Genomic DNA, 17,853 nt, shown 5'->3' on the forward strand with positions numbered 1-17,853 from the left:
TTGACCCTACTAAATGTCGTTCGCATTTTACAATTCGGTCTTACTTTTCCTGATTATGGCAAACGACATTTCTTATAAAGAAAAAGAAAAACCGAAGCAGAGAAATACACACAAAATAACAAACAAACACCAGGTGCTGAGATCAAACAGTTATCAGTGACGGTACTTATGCGAATCTTATAATATCAGCAGATGCATCGTACACTACTCGATTCCGGTCAGCTCACGAACTTAAGATGGACTTCGTTCTGCGTGCGCAGCACCGTGCACAGGTGTGTTGAGCATGAGGAAGAGATCCCAACTTGAACACGTGAATAATATGACCATTGCGTTGAACTTTAGAAACAAAACACAACGCGATAAAAGCGCAGACTTCGGAAATTACAATTATATATGTGTACAGCCTGTGCAAATAATGATACATCCAGAAGAAGTTCTACCCACTAACCGGCGAAGCATATGATCGTTTTCGTTGAGAAGTACGATATTGATAGAGGGTAGAAAATGTATGAAAGCACTGGATGCAGCAGTTACACCATGGTATTTTGTAATGCTATCTGGTGATGGGAAACACAACAGTTGCAGATGTGAAGTCTTGACGCGTTTAAACGGACAGTTGGCCGCTGTTAAGATCGCTGACCATGCCCGAATCGTTGTGGTCCACTTTCGGTCGGCGCTTCAGCGGCGCTGGCTCGATGCTGGCCTCATCACCGACGAGGTGCAGCGGTTCATGCATAGCCGGTAATCGCGGCTTGTCGAGAACCTTAATAGAACTCGAATGACAATAAGGGTGTGAAATTTGCAAATAATACATCATCACGGGCATTCCTAAACAAAATATATTGTCATTTCCACAAAAGGTATGTGTCAGTGAAGTCAATAACCCGAATCAGCAACGTAGCTACGTGAGGAGGTCTTACTCATTTTCAGAACCCCAGCTATAACCAGTTTCATTCGCTGAAAATGATTCTGTTGAACTCAGTACCACATTTCTGGTCATACTACGAAACTGAAGAATACGTTCAATCTTGGCGCTATCGCCCACAAAAGTTAGATGTCATCTTTTTTTTCTTTTTTTTAAACATATATACTGGCCGGTAGTCATCATTGCCGGGATGATCGTGACGCCTCTGTTGCATGTGTCCGACATGCATACACATTAATTCTGCATTACTTTTGCACCGCCTCAATCAAGATCGAGGTCGTAGATCCTCGTCATCCGAGGGAAGATAGATATCGGTGCATGTACGTACCTCGCACTCCGGTGGTATTTTGTCGACAACAACCGCACTATGGAATGCAGAGTCGGCAGAGGAGTTGTCGTTAGTATGTTCTTCCTCCAAGGGTTCCATCTGCAAATCCATCATATTCACGAGTAGTTACGACACAACCTACAGCTTAGCAAGAATGTCACGAATTTTCAGGCGACTTACTTTAACGAGAGTAATTTTTAGAACTACACATAGATGTGACCCGACTGCTGGCGCACAGTACTCCACCCGCGAGCTTTTTGCAGTTTTCTGTTTTTGGAAATAATTCAATCAAAGGTAATCATTGACTGCTGACACAATAAACCTTAAAAACCCCAAGATGCAAAATCCACTCGATTTCAGTAAAGCAAGTGGACTCGAAATACATTCTAAAGATGTCAAAACTGTCTCAGAAAAATTAGTAGATATGGTCGGGTCAAAACGACATGAAACACGGACATTTGCGCAAGCGGCTGCGCTCAAAGCGGAGCGGTGGAGCGTAGCGGTTGAGATCGTGTAAGGATCCACGCTACCGCCACACACCTCTGCAGTTCGCCATGGTCCCACCTCGATTCCAACCGCTATCTCCACCGCACCGCTCCCGAGCGCGGAAGCTTGCGCAACGGTCCGTGCTTCATGTCGTTTTGACCCAACTGTATTATGACTGATGACAGAATGACAAACATAGAAATTGTTCGCAGAAAGACATGATCAATAGTAAATAACTGAAAGAAATACGACAAAAATGTTAACTCACTTCATCCTGTTCCTCTTCGAGTAGAGGTCTAGCGTCTTCTTCTAGGGGAGAATTAGCGACTACAACACCGGTTGGCGACGACATTGGCGCGACGTCGCCTGGTTGGCCACAGTGAAGCGTCAGCGACTGTGCGATGGGCACTGTTGTAGTTGATGTAGACGTGATCGACCCGCCAATCCCAGTGTCAAGCGATCGAGGAATTGGCTTCGCGACAGTTGCTGGCTGTTTGATGCGACAATGCGAATTTTCGAACCATTTCGGATCGTTTTCCATGCGTTGCATCATACTGGCGATTGCAGCTTGTAGACGAACCTGCTGAGGATTGAAACCGGCAAGACGAGGATCATTACGTAGTTGTGTGTCATTCAGTGAGGCGACGAAAAGTCCCAGATTTTCCGGGATTGTGTATTGAAGCAAAGGAGTTAGGGCGAATAATGTGTAATTGGACGGCGTATAACTGAAGCGAGCGGAAACAACACGGGCGTGCCTGGAATCGTTCAGATTACTCTGTGTTCGTATTAACATAGAAGCGAATATACATACTGTAGGACTAGGTCAATTTGGCTTAGGAAAAGTCCGTCGAGGGGACTTTTATGGAAACGTTCGATCGTCTCTTCTCTAAGATATCGAGCTCGGACTCGGTGGTAAGCGCCCACCGAATTAATGACAACAATCTGTAACAGGAACTTTATTGTGGTGGAGAGCACCTGCAAATAAGATATTTTTCTGCATTTACAGATAACACAATTAAATTTGAGGAACATCGCGCATTTTAGTTCTACCGTAAGCACTACTTCTCTTTCTTCCATTCTCGCTTTTTTGTTCAATAATATTGTTATTTATTTTGTGCGTGCTATTCTGCAGCAAAGTCAGGGACTAATTAACACTACACTAACAAATTAACTGGCATGTTTCATATATTCTTCGAAGTAGAAATACTGATTGCTGGAAGGTTCTTTAAGTTCGTTCCTGTACTTCCGTGCTATACTAAGCCTATTTTTTTACAGTTCTTATTAACTCTACTTTCACTTTTGAGTTTTTTTTTTCTTCTGAGAAAATAAGCTCTCTCGACTTATAGTTAGGGAGAATTTTATCCTACCTTATCGGCCTTCACTATGCTTGAGTTAATGTAGTCATAGAGGTTCTTCTCGATTTCAGTCTCGTCCCATATATCAAACTAAAAGTGCTCAATTAATTAATTTGATCAGTCTTATTGTTGTATTGATCAAAAGTCGTTACATACATGAACGTCCATTTTGAAGGTGTCACGAAGTAATTCGCCAAGCGCCATCACTGCAGCTTCGTGTTCAGGACAATCATGAGTGTAGATGAGCAGTACTGATGTCGGTGCTGAAGAGAATGGAGTCGTGAGCAAAGAATGAATGAGGTAATTCTTATCCATATTTTCCTTTATTAGTGAAATTCATTTTGCGTTTTTTTGTAACATTGGATGAAAGACATAATAGCTTCTGTCAAGTAGGTTACAGATTATTTAAACAAATCATAGGTGTTCCACAAGGTAGTAATATCAGTCCATTACCTGCAGATCTTATCCTCTCATATTATGAGTACATTTGTGCTTCTAATGTTCAAAAATCTATGTTCATTTTTCATCTATTTAGATATATGGATGATCCATCAATTATTCATAATACTAAAGAGGAAATGCTTACCAGCATTCCAGATGATACTTACCTGAAGGCCTTGACATTGGAGAAAACTAATAGTACAAATTACGAATGTTATTTTTTAGAATTACATGTTTATATTTATAGCAATCATTTGTACATTAAACAATACAACAGGGCAGACTTTTTATTTTTTTTTTTCAGTTTCCAGATTTTGTTACGGTAATTCCTCCATCTCTAGTACTCTTAAGACTGCTATTATATATATTGAAACTATTCGAATATCCAGAAGCTGTAGTTTTTATTCTGATTTTGTAGATATACTAAACATTATGGTAAAGCTTTTGGTCTCATTAAATTAGTAATTAAGAGTAGTATTATTATCCACACTATTTTCAAGTGGTAATTAGTAATAAATATATCATTCCTAAATATCTTGAATTATATGAAAAACAGAATTTTAAGAAATTTTCTAATATGTTAGTATCTAGTCTGTCTGTGATCTCTTTGACCTGTCTACCTGTTTCATCTACTAAATGGACATGTATCGATTTTTTTTATTGGCGCCCTAGTTTGCTCTAAATATCTGGCTCTACATTGATTCCTTATCCTATAACTTCTCCTTACTTGTGCGCATAGATGCCATAATCGGAGTCGATGCTCCGACCCCTCTACTTTTGGGACGGTTTTCGAAGGGACCCCTTCACTTTTGGACGGTTGGCGAAGGGATCTTCATCATTTGAGCTGCACCTCATGAGCTGGACCCCTTCGCCTGAGGGCTGTCTGACTCCTCTCTATCGCACCTATACTGATGTGTCTCGGGAGTGAGTTATTATTTCTATCTATTCGCTGTAGCCCCTTCTCCCTATTTCGTGCAAGCGCAGACGCAAAACAGAATTCTAAACTGTTCTCTAGTCCTTTACTTCTGGTATTCTATTCTACTCTACTATTCATCTCAATTTATACGGTTTCGTCTTTGGCACCGGCCATGTCTCACACATAGATGCGATAGTCGGAGCTGGTGCTCCGACCCCCTTCACTTTTGAACGATTGGGGAAGGGACCTCCTTCATTTTTGAACTGTTGGCGAAATTACCCCCTTCACTTTTGGGCGGTTGGCGAAAGGACCCCCTTCACTTGAGCTGCACCCAATGAGCTAAACCCCTTTCACCTGAGGAGGCTCCGGCTTCTCATTATCGCACCTATGGTCTCACTTAAGCAATGCACTACAAAGGTAAACCGTTGTGCGCACAGATGCTGCGCAAGTATGTGAAATATCAACGAGAAGACCTTATTGAGATGCTGAGGTCGCTAAGTCTGTTATAGAAATCCTTCCACTTTCCCTTGTGTCAAGAAATGACTCAGTATCGTAAACACTGTAACTTGTCACTTTTTTGCAAATCCACTGCTACACGTCTCTTCTCACTTCTCTTGTTTTTTCACTTGTTCTTTTTTGTCCTTTAAAGCGAAAGCACCGCGAATATGGTAAGCCAATGCCCTAGTCCGAGAACAACTTCCATTACCTTTGTTATTCCGCACAAATTTCCAGCATACTTTTTTTTGATTATTCAGCTGTACAGCAGTTTTCAATGGCATTATAGAGGTATGCTACGAGAACACTCACAGCTATAAATTAGTGGGGCACGAGGTTCAGCTGCCACCATTCCATTGCTGTTCATATGATCCGATATGAAACGAATTCTTACAGACTGAAAATGAAATCTCATAGTCAGATAGTATTCTATTTTTAGATAAAGGATACAAATAATCATTAGTAACCAAATGGATGAACGAAATGGAACCCACCTTCCCGCGTTTACTGTACTTTCTGTAGAACATCACCAACACAGTGATGATGAAACATAGCGAGAAAAGAAGACATAATGCGATGAGTGAAGCATAAATTGGCCTATAATTGAGTAGGGTTAGTGGTGCAGAGAAGAAAAATAAAGGGCAGAAATTAATTCTAAGAAGCATACCAATATTTGTTCTCATCTGTTGTTCGTGCTATGGTGGGAATAGTGGCGTTGATAACCGGCGCGGGCTTTTCGATACCTAAAACCTGACTTGGTTAGATTATAGTGCACTTCTTTCTAGTTGAAGAATAAAGCAAGCTGCTTTGTGCTCCTCATGTTGTATAAGTTGAAACTACTACCCATTACAGTCACCAGAATTGCTCACGTTCGCAATTAGCGGAAAAGATTTCTATTTCCCGTTTCACTCGAATTCGAGTTGTAAAAGTCGTCTAGATTTAGATTTGCCTGCATCAATTATGTGGTAGGCAAAAAGTCTCCGCAAAACCTTTAGTTCGATCCGCAGTTCAAGTAATTAGCTGGCAAAAGTTCCAACCAAAAAGAAACATTGATCTATCCTGAGACTATCGAAATATCATGAACTTAACTCGTACTGCGATTGTCGAAATCTTGATCGGTGAGTTTATCTTGATGCTCTACTCAAGAATGCTCCCGGTTTAAAGGATTGTAGCCTTTATTTGAGGTTTTTACTCCGGGTGCCTTCACCTGGTAGACATTTTTCAAACATTCCTTGCGCTCACATTTAAAGTTTTAATTGTTTATTTTTGTAGGGCGTGATCTGCTATGCACTTTTGTACAGTTCTGAACATTCTACAAATTAGTACGCAACTTATAAAAACAACTCATAGAAACGTTTCGTTGTTTTATGAACAACCTCATCATTATGTATGCCCTATATTAGTTTTTACATTGCTATTCCTAAATTTTGTGGATCCCCACTGAACCGACCCGCTCGGACGCCGCCGCTATCTGAACACTAGCTTCGGAGACTGCTGCGTTATCTCGTTGTCGGAGTGTCAATGTGAAATTCAAAGACACGTGTTTGCTCTAATAGTGCATTGGAGGAGAACATGTACTTTTATACAGAAAAGTGTTGCCAGTTTATGCTGACAGTGTAGATAGTGACTTACGTTGAAGTCGGACTCGTTTCCAATCAGCCGCTATGCAACTGCAGGCGCCATGTTGTTCGCTAGTAGGGCACAAGCATCGGCCGTCCGATGACATTTCCACAGGAATCACAGATGGGATATAATCGACGCCGTACTGAAATGTTCTTAGGTTTCTCAGTTTAGGAATTAGATGTCAAAATTCACATGTTTGGATCTATGAAGCTGTCCTATGCATGTTTACGTCTTGTAGAATTTTCCAGAAATGACTACGAATCTTATGTTTTGTATCCAAAACTGGGTTGGCGCACGTCACTGACTCACTAAGCAGCTGAGACCCCAGAAACGCACCTATGCGTGTTCTAGAGGTTTCCTCTTTTGCTTCAACATGATCACGAATGAGTGAAGAACTTGGAAAGGAAGCAGGTCATTATAGAAAGGCCATATTAGATTTCTCCAGACCTTGTTTTTTTTTCTTTTCGCTAGCACTATTCAGCTGCAATTTTCTCAAATCTCTTTTGTAATTTCCGATCCTCCTCCAATTTTCGTTCTCAGCATTATGACAAATTTCTCCTTTCGGCTCGGATTTGTTTAGTGGAGGCTTCGGAACTTTTTTTTTTTGCGACCATTTCCTTCAATACCTTAGTTAGTATTCGCTTAAACGAAGAGGTGCGAGTCTAGGTTGAGATTGTAAATACAGATATCGAGGTTGAATAAGTTCTATATTGAAGTATATATTGTACGAGGGCGTGCTTATAACAGTCACATGAAAAATATCCAAAGAGTGTTGTAATGAAGTTGAATGCGTCTTTTTCTATCCTAGATAATGCAAGGAAGTCGCGCTGACAAAAAGTTACATACTAGGTTGTACTGTGATGTTCACAAGTTGTAGTTAACGTCAAAAAGCACATAAAACCACAAAAAACCTGGGTACTCTCTGAAGGATTGCACACTACCTGAATGTAGTCGTAGCATTAGAAGTTACCGTTTGCCTCTATTCAATGACACCACAGCATGGAATTGAGGGTATTGCGACCTCTCCATGAATAGATAGGATTAGGAATCACGCTGAATCTACTCTAACCACGCCAGGAAGACAGCGTGGGACACGGGCTTCCCGCACCGAACCACACCATGAAGCACCTAATTGCGTGCCAAGTCTGCGAGAGGGGCTAACTACACCCCTAGCTCTATCTGTTCGTGGAGAGATACCAACACTCCCAATTTTAACGGCATTCCAACTCAAATTATCTGGAGGATTAAGACTTCGCATTGTTTCACTTTCCATTCCGAATCGACTTACCTCCAATCCCGTAAAATTATGCTCTCCAAAGTACACCACTTTTCCGTCAATAATTTCTTTCTTCATATCTTTGGCCTTGATTGTGGTGTGATGTAGAAGTTCAATACCGGTTTCATCAAGTAGTCGCACCTGTAGAAGACAAATCATAAATCAATGAAACTGTAGTTGGTTTTTTTTCCCACTGGAAATATAACATGCCTCATATTCTTCGAAGCAGAAATGTGGTGGTGCGCCGACGAATTCAACTTGTATAGTGCGGGTGATCGATTGTAGAAAAATCCGTCGGAACGCTGCTGTCCATTTCGAGGCTTCAGTATTTGCTGAAACGATGACTATTTACACTGTTTTCAATTGCATACATGTGATTATGAGATATTTTCACAGTAACACATTTTCCATTACGGTATACAGTAAATTCTGCAGTGTTTACTGCTATGTTTGTGGTCCTCTAGGGAACTTTTGAGTCGCATCTAACTTTTTTCGAAGAATCCCAAGAAGGTTAGCGAGATATTATACTAAGTGTATGTAAATATGTAAATATATAATCTATATTTATGTTCTGAAATATTGTTTTCCTCCCCTTCATTGCCCTTTCTATGATGTATTAGAAATTCAGGAAACATCTTGAAGATTCTCTCTAGGAGAAGCGTTTCTAACGACACACATAGTTTATACGTTGACTTATAAACTTTTCTTTTTTGTATTCCGCTTTGAAAAGAACGGGGATCATGTTTCGATTAAAAAGTCACTGTTTTGGCGAGCTAAGATGTAAATTTTCTCGGAATTTCCTCCCCTAGCAATGATTCTGTTGGAAATTCAAGAAGCCTCCGCGTCAGTTTCGAATTTCTGCGATGTATTTCGTTAAGTAAAAAATTTAAGCCATCTGAAACCAGGGAAGGTGGAAGTTGCGGATAAAGTTTGGCGTGATTGCTGCTTCCAAAGCTTCGTTAAAGCCACGAATTTTATTCTTAGTTCACATAAATTTCTACGAAAATAGTCAAATAGTTGAATCCTTTCGATATTCTTTTACATTCCACCGTTTTTTTTTCTGCCGGAAATTTGCCCTGCAAGGTAAGGGCGAGTCACGCAATTAGAATGCGGTTGATGGCTGCAAAACCTTTTTGCAACCCTTCGTTGGCCTCGAACTTTGATCTTGCAACCTCATTGTTCGACTACATCAATGGGAAGACATTAAAGTGCCTACGGTATTTCATCAAAGAGCAGTCAAACAGATTGAACTCCGACCGGGAATTGCGCTATTCAAGCCGATAAAAGGTGGACGCGGAGGAAAGACTGAGTATCTTTTGGATTCATTTCTGCTTTTTCCTCGCAGAAGTATGTAGGTCTCGCTGGTGGTCAACGAATTCTGCTTGCCCTTTCAGGAGTGGGGAATAAACAATGTCCAGACAGAGATTTGTGAAATTCTTACCATGTAAACTATTACGGTTATTGTACATAGCTGTTAATCCGATGAGTTATTCGAATAAATAAGATGAAGGATCCTGAAGTTTACTTCCATACTTTGCTATGTCTGGTTAAACAGATATGAATCCTAGCTTTAATCGTGGTATTCTTATTCAACACTAAGGGAAAAAGAAGTCGTTGGTGATCCAAGAGGCGAAATAAACAGATTTTGTTTCGCCTTTTAACACCAAACACTTCAAAGATCAATAAAAGGATCACTTTCAGAAAAAAAAAAACTTTTAATTTTGTTATAAATGCATGAAATGGGATTAGTCGCAAATATAATCTGGACACTATGTGCCACACCGACAATAAGATATTATAGCCTTTTATCCACTGTTACATGAATAATAGCGATTTTTTTTGTCCAAGCCTTGCTCAAATTACAATCCATATAAGCGTGGGTGTATTTGGGATTAATGAGGGTACTGTATGTTTAGAATTTCAAAAGTGAGAACTGCTAATTGCGTCTACGTTTCTTCAAATATAGATCTCTAGAATTACGGTGAAAAAAAAGCGCAAATGAAAGCCACTGTCAACGTCGTAGCAAATTTGCAGCGCAATTGCAATTTGCATTCCCTGCAAAAAGAAAAAATCGAACGCCACTAACAATATTTTCCATCAGAGATGAATTAAATGTAATGTCGAGGGCCCGGCTGTGAATGGCGTGGTCTTGCCGGGAATCCATTGGATTAAAATATGACCCCGATCCGACATACCGTAATGTACTGTATCGGAATGTATTTACTACCAGTATCCTTACTCTATTGATACTAATGCTACGATACTATTTATTATTATTTATTTATTTTTGTATCCCAGATGTTTGTGCATATTTATCTTTGTATGTCTATTATTCACTGGACTAGGGCTGCGTTTTGGGTTTCTCATATGATCCTCCTATTCCCTCATTTCTACTTCGTCCCTCTTTTTTTCCTTTTGACTTCTGCTGTACGCTATGTACATAATTATTAAAGAACTGTAATCAAATGCAAACAGTGACTTGGGAACTGTCGAAGATTGGAAGAAAAGTGTTATGCATAAACACTTTCAGCGAGCGGAATGTTGTTGTAGATTTTGCGCGGGTGGGCGTAAACAAGCAGTGTACCACATTGGCCAACATGTATTGCTATTAATACTGAAGAGCAGGATTAGGTGAGATTAGTTCCCCAGCCATGTAACGGCAATTGTGAGGAGATACTATGTGAATTGCTTGGATACTGTAAGGAAATCGCTATTTGTTCTGGAGACGCAGGCGATAAAGGGAAGAGGAGTAGCGCGGCAGGCTGCGATTCCGTTGACTCCTGAATCTCGTGCAACGGTACTGAAAGGTCGAAAAACAGAATCTTGCATTTCCTACGCCTTACACTCTCTTTCACCTCTCTCGTACATGACTTCTAGGAAGGTATGTATGGAATATTCTTCCTAGAACTGAGATAAAAGCAGTATCTGAGAAATTGTGGTCTATGCGCTCGAAAAGTTGCTCATCTTTGCAGAAAACGTCTCAAAAGTACTGTTCCTTGTGTTTTTGATGAATCACAGATTCCATCTTCCCAGGCCTCACAATCAGGCTTTTTTTGTGGCACTCATCCATCGCAATAATCCGTATTATCTTAGACGTTCTGCTTTGTTCTAATGCGCTTTTGCGGCGTTCAAAGTTGTGGAATAAGTACCATACAGTTGCGTTTTTATGTGCTCTAATATTAGTTCTACCTTTGTCACTGTGTAGGAACGGACTGGACCTTTCCTAATTGTTTGGTCATTACAGAATTTCCTCATTTTTTTGGTTTTTAAAGTTGCTAATTAGGAAGTTATAGTGTTGTGGAGAAGGATTGCCTGTGCTGCGAAACAGTGAGTGAAACATCCCTCAATCGATATGAACAAGTTCCCAACTGCATTCAATTATCCTTCTTCTCCTTCTTCTTCTTCTTCTTATTCCGCAAGCAATTTTTCCCCACATCCCTCACTTTCATCCCGACACTGCAGCGGACCTCCGCCGCCTGCGGGCTCATTGAGATGAATCGATCGTAGTGTGCACGTGGTTTTTGCAGCTCGATGACGACGTTGCACGTTGTCGAACGTGTAGATAAACAGCACAGGAGGTGAAAAGAACACCAACATCCACCAATCACAACAGAACAGTTGTCGGCGATAACAAAACACCTCACAAAACCCATAGAGTCCCTTTGAAACCTAATATGCATGATGCACGGGAGTTTTTTCACCCGTTTTGAATTTGCAAAGCAAACGGCTGCAGTCACGCAGTTAATGTGTGTGTATGTGTGTGCGAATACGTGCTCGGCATTACTTTGCACACGGAATTTTGCTTTCAACAAAAGGTCTACGGTTGTCATGGAATCTAGGACTTATTTATTTAGCCACATAAAGTAATTATAGGTGCTCGTTGTTGCAAAGTGCTCGGGATGTATGGGTTTCTTCATAAACTGTGTAATTTTTTAGATTTCAAATTCTTCGAAACGGGAAAAAAGCAGACGAACGCTGAACGCTGGTAAAATTCAATATTAAGTGGAATGGTCGCATTGAAACTCGAAGCGTTTTCACTGCAGGATTTAATCAGCATGTGGCCATACATAGCAATCATGCGCTAGTGACACTGAAGCTAAAGCTGTGGAAGTTTTTCGGTCAGGGATGAAGAGAAAGTAGCTAGCACCGCCAACTGTTCTACCGTAATTTATCTGACATCCCCCAGCAAACATGATCTATGTAGCAAACATACTGTATTTGTATGTGCAATACCCCTGTATAATAAGATTAAAGGATGTATAAGATTGTAGAAGATATATCAGATCTTATAAGAGTTCCTACTACTCGGATTTACTGCTCCCTTACCGTAGACGATTATATATTGCATTATCATATTATGGATGATCATCAGCGGCCAAAAATACACTCAGCGGACACTCAAAAACAAGGATGTCTTTAGTTTATAAAGAAAAAAAAAACGTTCAGATGGGACCCTCTTTAAAAAGTAACAAGTAGAGTGCGTTTTGTAAGACCCCAGTATCCTGAATTTCCTTCACCTTCACCCAGCTAAGCATCCCTTTGTAGGAAGTAAAGAAAACGTGAATGTAGAAAGTATGGAACTCCGATTCCGGCCCGATTCTAACTACACGATCAGAAAATATGATAGATTTCATAGGTATGTTTTTTTTTTCGAATTATCTGAAGTCGTGTTTTGAATGTGGTAGTTCCAAAAAGTTGAGGAAATGAAGAAAAAACAGAAAGAGGAAAGTACAGCTTTCTGCTCGAAATTTCAGTTTTTTCAATCAAAATGATCATTTTCCATCGTTTTTTGAATTAAGCTGCAAAAATGGAACTTATTTATTTATTATTTTAATTTGTTATTAGCAAAAATAGAGACAATTTCTTCTGAAAGAAATTTCGTATAATGAAAATTAATGAATGCAGAATGATTAATGAACTTACTGTGTGTCTTGCAATACTGCGAAATGTTGCTGCGATCGTCGTTGTATGTCAATTCTGCAAAATTCGTTATTTTGCAAACATTGATTCTTAGCAGAGTTTCCCCTTAACTTACCAGGATCCTCAGGCATTCGAGACTCTTTAATGACCATTGGAGTTCTAGAGATAGACTGTGGCAAACTGTAGAGGACGATACGGTAAGCTTCAGAAAATTCGAACAAGCTTTCGGACGTGAAATGGAAGCGTGGCTGAAGAGGGACAAAGAATTAACGAGCCGAAGCCGAAGAGAAGCGCTAAGACCATGGGTGCGATAGAAAGGAGCCGGACCCTCCTCAGGTGAAGAGGGTCTATCTGATGGGGTGCAGCTTAAAGGCATCACTCCACGAATCTGAGGTGGTACGGATTTCAGGTGGAGTATTCGTATACGGGATTGTAGATTAGGGAGAGGGAGTGATTCCGTCCATTTCTTCCTAATTGCCGTAAAAAACGGCCCAGAAGATACGGCTTCGGGCGTTCTGGCGCACAATTTTCTACAGGGAGTTTGACTGGAGCGCGCCAGCCTTGTGCGGCGCCGAATCTTCCGGGCCGTTTTTTTACAGCAATTAGGAAGAAATGGACGGAATCACCCCCCTCTCCATAGTCTCCCATCCCGTATACGAATACTCCACCTGAAATCCGTACCACCTCAGATTCGTGGGGTGATGCCTTTAAGTGATGAGGATCCCTTCGCCAAATGTCCAAAGTGAAAAGAATTTCATAGCCAATCGTCCAAAAGTGAAGAGGGTCATAGCTCCGGTTCCGACTATCGCATCTATGTCTTAATTCACAGATGACGTGAGGAAACAATGTAAGAAACGTGCAACACATACTATAAATGTCAAGAACGTGCTATTGCGCAACTCTTCAGAAAATTTGAGGGGTTTTTTTTTTTGAAGTGAATATAACTTTGTTCCAGAAACCCTCCTTTTTATAGCAATATACAGCGTTCTGTTGTTGATATATTATGGGGAAGATTTTCAAACGATGCCACATCGTTTTGTGGTTAGTAACCTATTAAAACTATTAATAAGGGCTGAAGAGGTCCCAATTCCCAAATATCCACATATGCGGCCACCTTTTAGCAAAAAAAACCCCAAAAGTGCGTACATTCCTCCTATACCGCTCATATTTCACTTTTAATAAAAGCACAATAAGAAGTAGAACTAATAATAGTAGATGGAATAAGAAAAGAGGAAATTACTAACCGATGCAAAATCCTGTGTCCATCCAAAATCGGTGACGTTAAAGACAAAACATCTGTCACCGTCACTGCTATTGATTTGCAGTTTGAATGCGCGCAATAATACTGACTTATCTGGAATATTTATTGATATATGAACTGTAAACAAAGCACTCTCACCAAAGAAAATGTTCCTTACTGGTTGGCGGCATCTGCCAAGAGATATCAACATGTAGTTGATGACCTTCTTGCCTAGCCATTGCCTTGGCAAATGCTTCAACTCGTAAATCATGAGCTTCTGGCGGCTCTCTTCCATTTTGTACTGGATCAAAGAGATGATCATTGCAGCTTACTGAAAACATTTAGAATTAGTTTCTATGGATTTGCTTCAGATGGGTAATGATTGATAATTACAGTCACATCCAAATTCCTTACTATTTTGTTAGTTGATTTTCAGAGAAGAGCGGATTACTTATGATTTTATAATGTTGATCGGATGTTTTTCGTTTGCATGCAGTTCGTTTCGCTATTCTGTTTTTTACGGCTCGAACGTATGATCAGATGATTGAAAAATCAAAAGGATTATTTAGGCCTGAAACTGATCTGTAACCGGAAGCATAGATTTGCCTGTTACAGACACACTATTTAGAAACATATGAAAATTGAGTGCTGGCAAGAGTCAACAAAATTTGATCCGGATCAGTTGGGCTGAATAAAGGATAAAGGAGGAGTGCCTAGCCTACACAATGGCTTGCGGGGGCTAGCCAATGTGTAGAATCAGTGTTTTTATCCTCCCAGATAATTCCATTGGGCCAAACAAAAATGACGCGAATGTTATAATTATATAATATTTTCTTCATTTCGAAAAAGAAAGTGATGTGAAGTAACGGAATAGTGTAAATTGCTGCAGATGCGTCGCGTTTAGAAGGTTGAACACATTCACTGCTGTCTGCTGCATTCACTGCTGGCTTACTTGCTATCTCGCCAAATTACCTTTCCTGCAATATATTAAATCGCTTTGGATTCCCATGTCTTTTTTTTAAATTTGTTATTTTTTTGAAATTGAAATGAAGGCCTCTAGTAGATCGATCGATCGATATAATCTGTTCTCGTCAATTCTTTAGGAACTCAATGTGGAAAAAATACATTAAGTGTGTAAATAAAAAAAAAACAGCTTTGGTTCAAAAGAAGTAATATCTGGAAATTTAGGGATCCCATATGCAGTGAAGAGTATCAGTTTCTGAATAGGGAAACGCCTCAGTCGTAATCGTCGTAATCCTCAATCGTATGCTGAGAAAACCAAGATTGAGTAAGTGACCGAAGCTCAAACTATAGTACTTCATTGCATTTTTCAAATCTTTCACTGTATGATCATAGAAAGACTGAGTTTTGCAACAAAGTGGTGCCTTTAGATGTGAGTAAATTAGCCGCCTTTTTTTCTTGCTTTTATCGCCAGTTTTGAAGTCTCGCAACATTTTTAAAAGTTTCTCGCTCTCCACTAAGTGTAAAGCGCGTCGACCCGAAAAAAAAACCAGGAAACAGAGTGCTAATTTTGCTGGGAAAAAGATAAGTTTCTACAAGAAATCTCGTTTTGTTGAAATTTTCGAAAATATGAAGTTTTTCCCTGATTTTCTTTTGGATTTTTCTCCATCATTTTCTGGAAATCGATACCGTGGTGGTATAAACAGTGTTTGAAAGCATGCTTCACTCACTGGTTTTTCATTACTTCAACATGACATATGTCCAGTCATAAAAAAACGAATTTTATAATCGTTATATTATTATTATTATTATTATTATTATTATTATTATTATTATTGTTATTATTATTATTATTATTGTTATTGTTATTATTATTATTATTATTATTATTATTATTATTATTATTATTATTATTATTATTCAATAGATATCTGTATATTCTAAGATGGGAGTAAGTCTCTTTCAGCAACTGTTTTCCTCTCTTTGTTAGAAGAAAAAAAATAGCAGTATTATAGGTGATTTAAACCACCTTTAGTGAACCACCCAGTTGTTGTGGGCGATCAGTGATCCACTAGCAGGAAAAACTGTTCATCATGATTGAAAACAACTCAGCACAGCAAGAAAACAAAAGTGCACAGGTCACACGTTAATTGATAATGTCTAGCAACTGACAATTGACAGGGCATTAACAAAAACAACGATTTTTTAAAAGCGTTACTTCTATTCTCTGCGTTATTGATCTCATGGGGGATTTGTCAAACAATAAACAATACGGAGCTACAAAAAATATCTTCGATATTATGTGTAATGATCATAATTCGCCCGTAAAAATTGTTTTTATTTTATATAATATAAAACAAAAAACAAAACCTGATATAAAACATCGTTCATATGTCATAAATGTTAATCTAACCATATTTAAAATATTGTTTAAAACAATTTACTGGAGCGAAAGCTATGAGGAAATTTTCTTATGTTGTTGGGGAAATGATCCTCCGCTCTATGTTAAGATCTGTTTTGAGGTGATTTCGGACAGAGATAGAGCTTGTAGACATTTGAGGTCTCGCACTGATCTAAATCTACTCGAAATTGTCAATTTATTTATAATTAATCAAATTATTAATTTGCTTATGGGTCTTTTGCTATCAGCGACTTCAGTGATACGGAGAGCGGTTATTTGAAGAGTGTGATTTGTCTAGTCTCCTATTCTACAGCAAATGTGGAGGTGGAGGTTTTTTTTCATTTTTTTCAGAATTTTTTAAAGTCAGTTTTTGCCTCACACCTTTTTAAGTGTCAAATTTGAATTCGAATGAATTAAAACTATGGAGCAGGGGAAGCGTTGGAAGAGTGTTAAGAAAAATCTTGATTATTAAAGATTTTTCCAGAAAAATTCCTTTCGACGAGTCTTTTCTGAAATAGTAGTAGGCGGCGTAAATAGGTAACTCTTTTACGTACATGTAGAAGTCAGATGGTGTCACTATGGTGGTAGTTCTTAGAGTGAGTGAACCTGCTAAGTAATGGCTTCGAGTATCAATTTTAAAGATTTGATGGGTTTACGTGTTTGTTCTATGTTCGTTGTGTTTTGTTTACTAACGAAGCCCGTACTGTTTGTTTTGTTTTTGTTTCAGAGGAACGAAGATTTCTAAATGCACAAAAAGGTGGGCGAAGTGAATGCAGCAAGTTTTTATTAGCACCTTAAAACCGGCATGTTCGACGCAATTCGGACGTCAGAAAAGATGCTGGAGCCGAAAATCTATTGGCAGAAATGAAAAACGAGAGCTGCTTCGAAGCAAAAACAAACGAACTGAGCGGTTGCTCATGCTCGATAACAGCTAACATCACAAAAAAATCGGAGAAAAAAGAAGAAAAAGACTGGTATACGGAGAGAGATGTGACTTACCGACATGAACCGAGCATGCGATCTCTTTGTTGTGCGGATCGGAGCAGTCCGATTGGAAGTTGGATCCATTACTTGGTGTTCGAGGAGCAGTCGAGCTGTACAAGTCGGTAACGTTGGAATCGCTGTACTTCCCAGGTGAAACAGTAGTAGTAACGAGTATTGAAGTAGTAAGAGTCGTAGTAATTGTACTTGACGACAATGTCTCATTAGCGTCATCACTTGCAGCGATGAAGCCCAACAAAAGTTGTAGTACTATGGCGATCATCTGACCAGCATTTCTTGGAAATTATCTTCAATAAGAATGTATTAATGCTGGATCAACGCCTCATTCATATGACACCATCGATAATCGATTAAATAAAACTGCATTATTAATGAATACTCAAAGAAATATTGTGGGGAATACAGAATGAATAGAGCGATAGCAAAAAAAAAGAATGTCATGATGTGGCAGCAGAAGTGCAAATGAGACTGTTATGGAAGCGTA

General features: G+C 39.3%; 1 protein-coding gene across 2 annotated transcripts; it reads right to left on the minus strand.

Annotated features, from left to right (window-relative positions):
- Nucleotides 1–231: 231 nt before the first annotated feature.
- On the minus strand, nucleotides 232–17,631 carry RB195_003970 (uncharacterized protein; the record flags this gene model as incomplete). 2 transcript variants are annotated; one of them, XM_064201866.1, is made up of 19 exons in its annotated part: nucleotides 232–301; nucleotides 449–594; nucleotides 641–763; nucleotides 1,254–1,352; nucleotides 2,008–2,494; nucleotides 2,551–2,681; nucleotides 3,107–3,184; nucleotides 3,251–3,357; nucleotides 5,259–5,343; nucleotides 5,441–5,543; nucleotides 5,614–5,689; nucleotides 6,579–6,711; nucleotides 7,858–7,986; nucleotides 8,056–8,177; nucleotides 12,769–12,822; nucleotides 12,881–13,013; nucleotides 14,010–14,119; nucleotides 14,184–14,336; nucleotides 17,367–17,631. In XM_064201866.1, the coding sequence occupies 19 exons, from the start codon at nucleotides 17,629–17,631 to the stop codon at nucleotides 232–234; spliced, it is 2,604 nt and encodes an 867-aa protein (XP_064057746.1). The 2 variants fall into 2 exon arrangements, with proteins under 2 accessions (XP_064057746.1, XP_064057747.1); XM_064201865.1 differs by lacking the exons at nucleotides 232–301; nucleotides 449–594 and having other exon boundaries at nucleotides 605–763.
- Between the last annotated feature and the right edge of the window lie 222 nt (nucleotides 17,632–17,853).

The sequence above is a fragment of the Necator americanus genome, chromosome IV (genome assembly GCF_031761385.1).
Source record: "Necator americanus strain Aroian chromosome IV, whole genome shotgun sequence".
In the NCBI taxonomy this organism is placed as follows: Eukaryota; Metazoa; Nematoda; class Chromadorea; order Rhabditida; family Ancylostomatidae; genus Necator; species Necator americanus.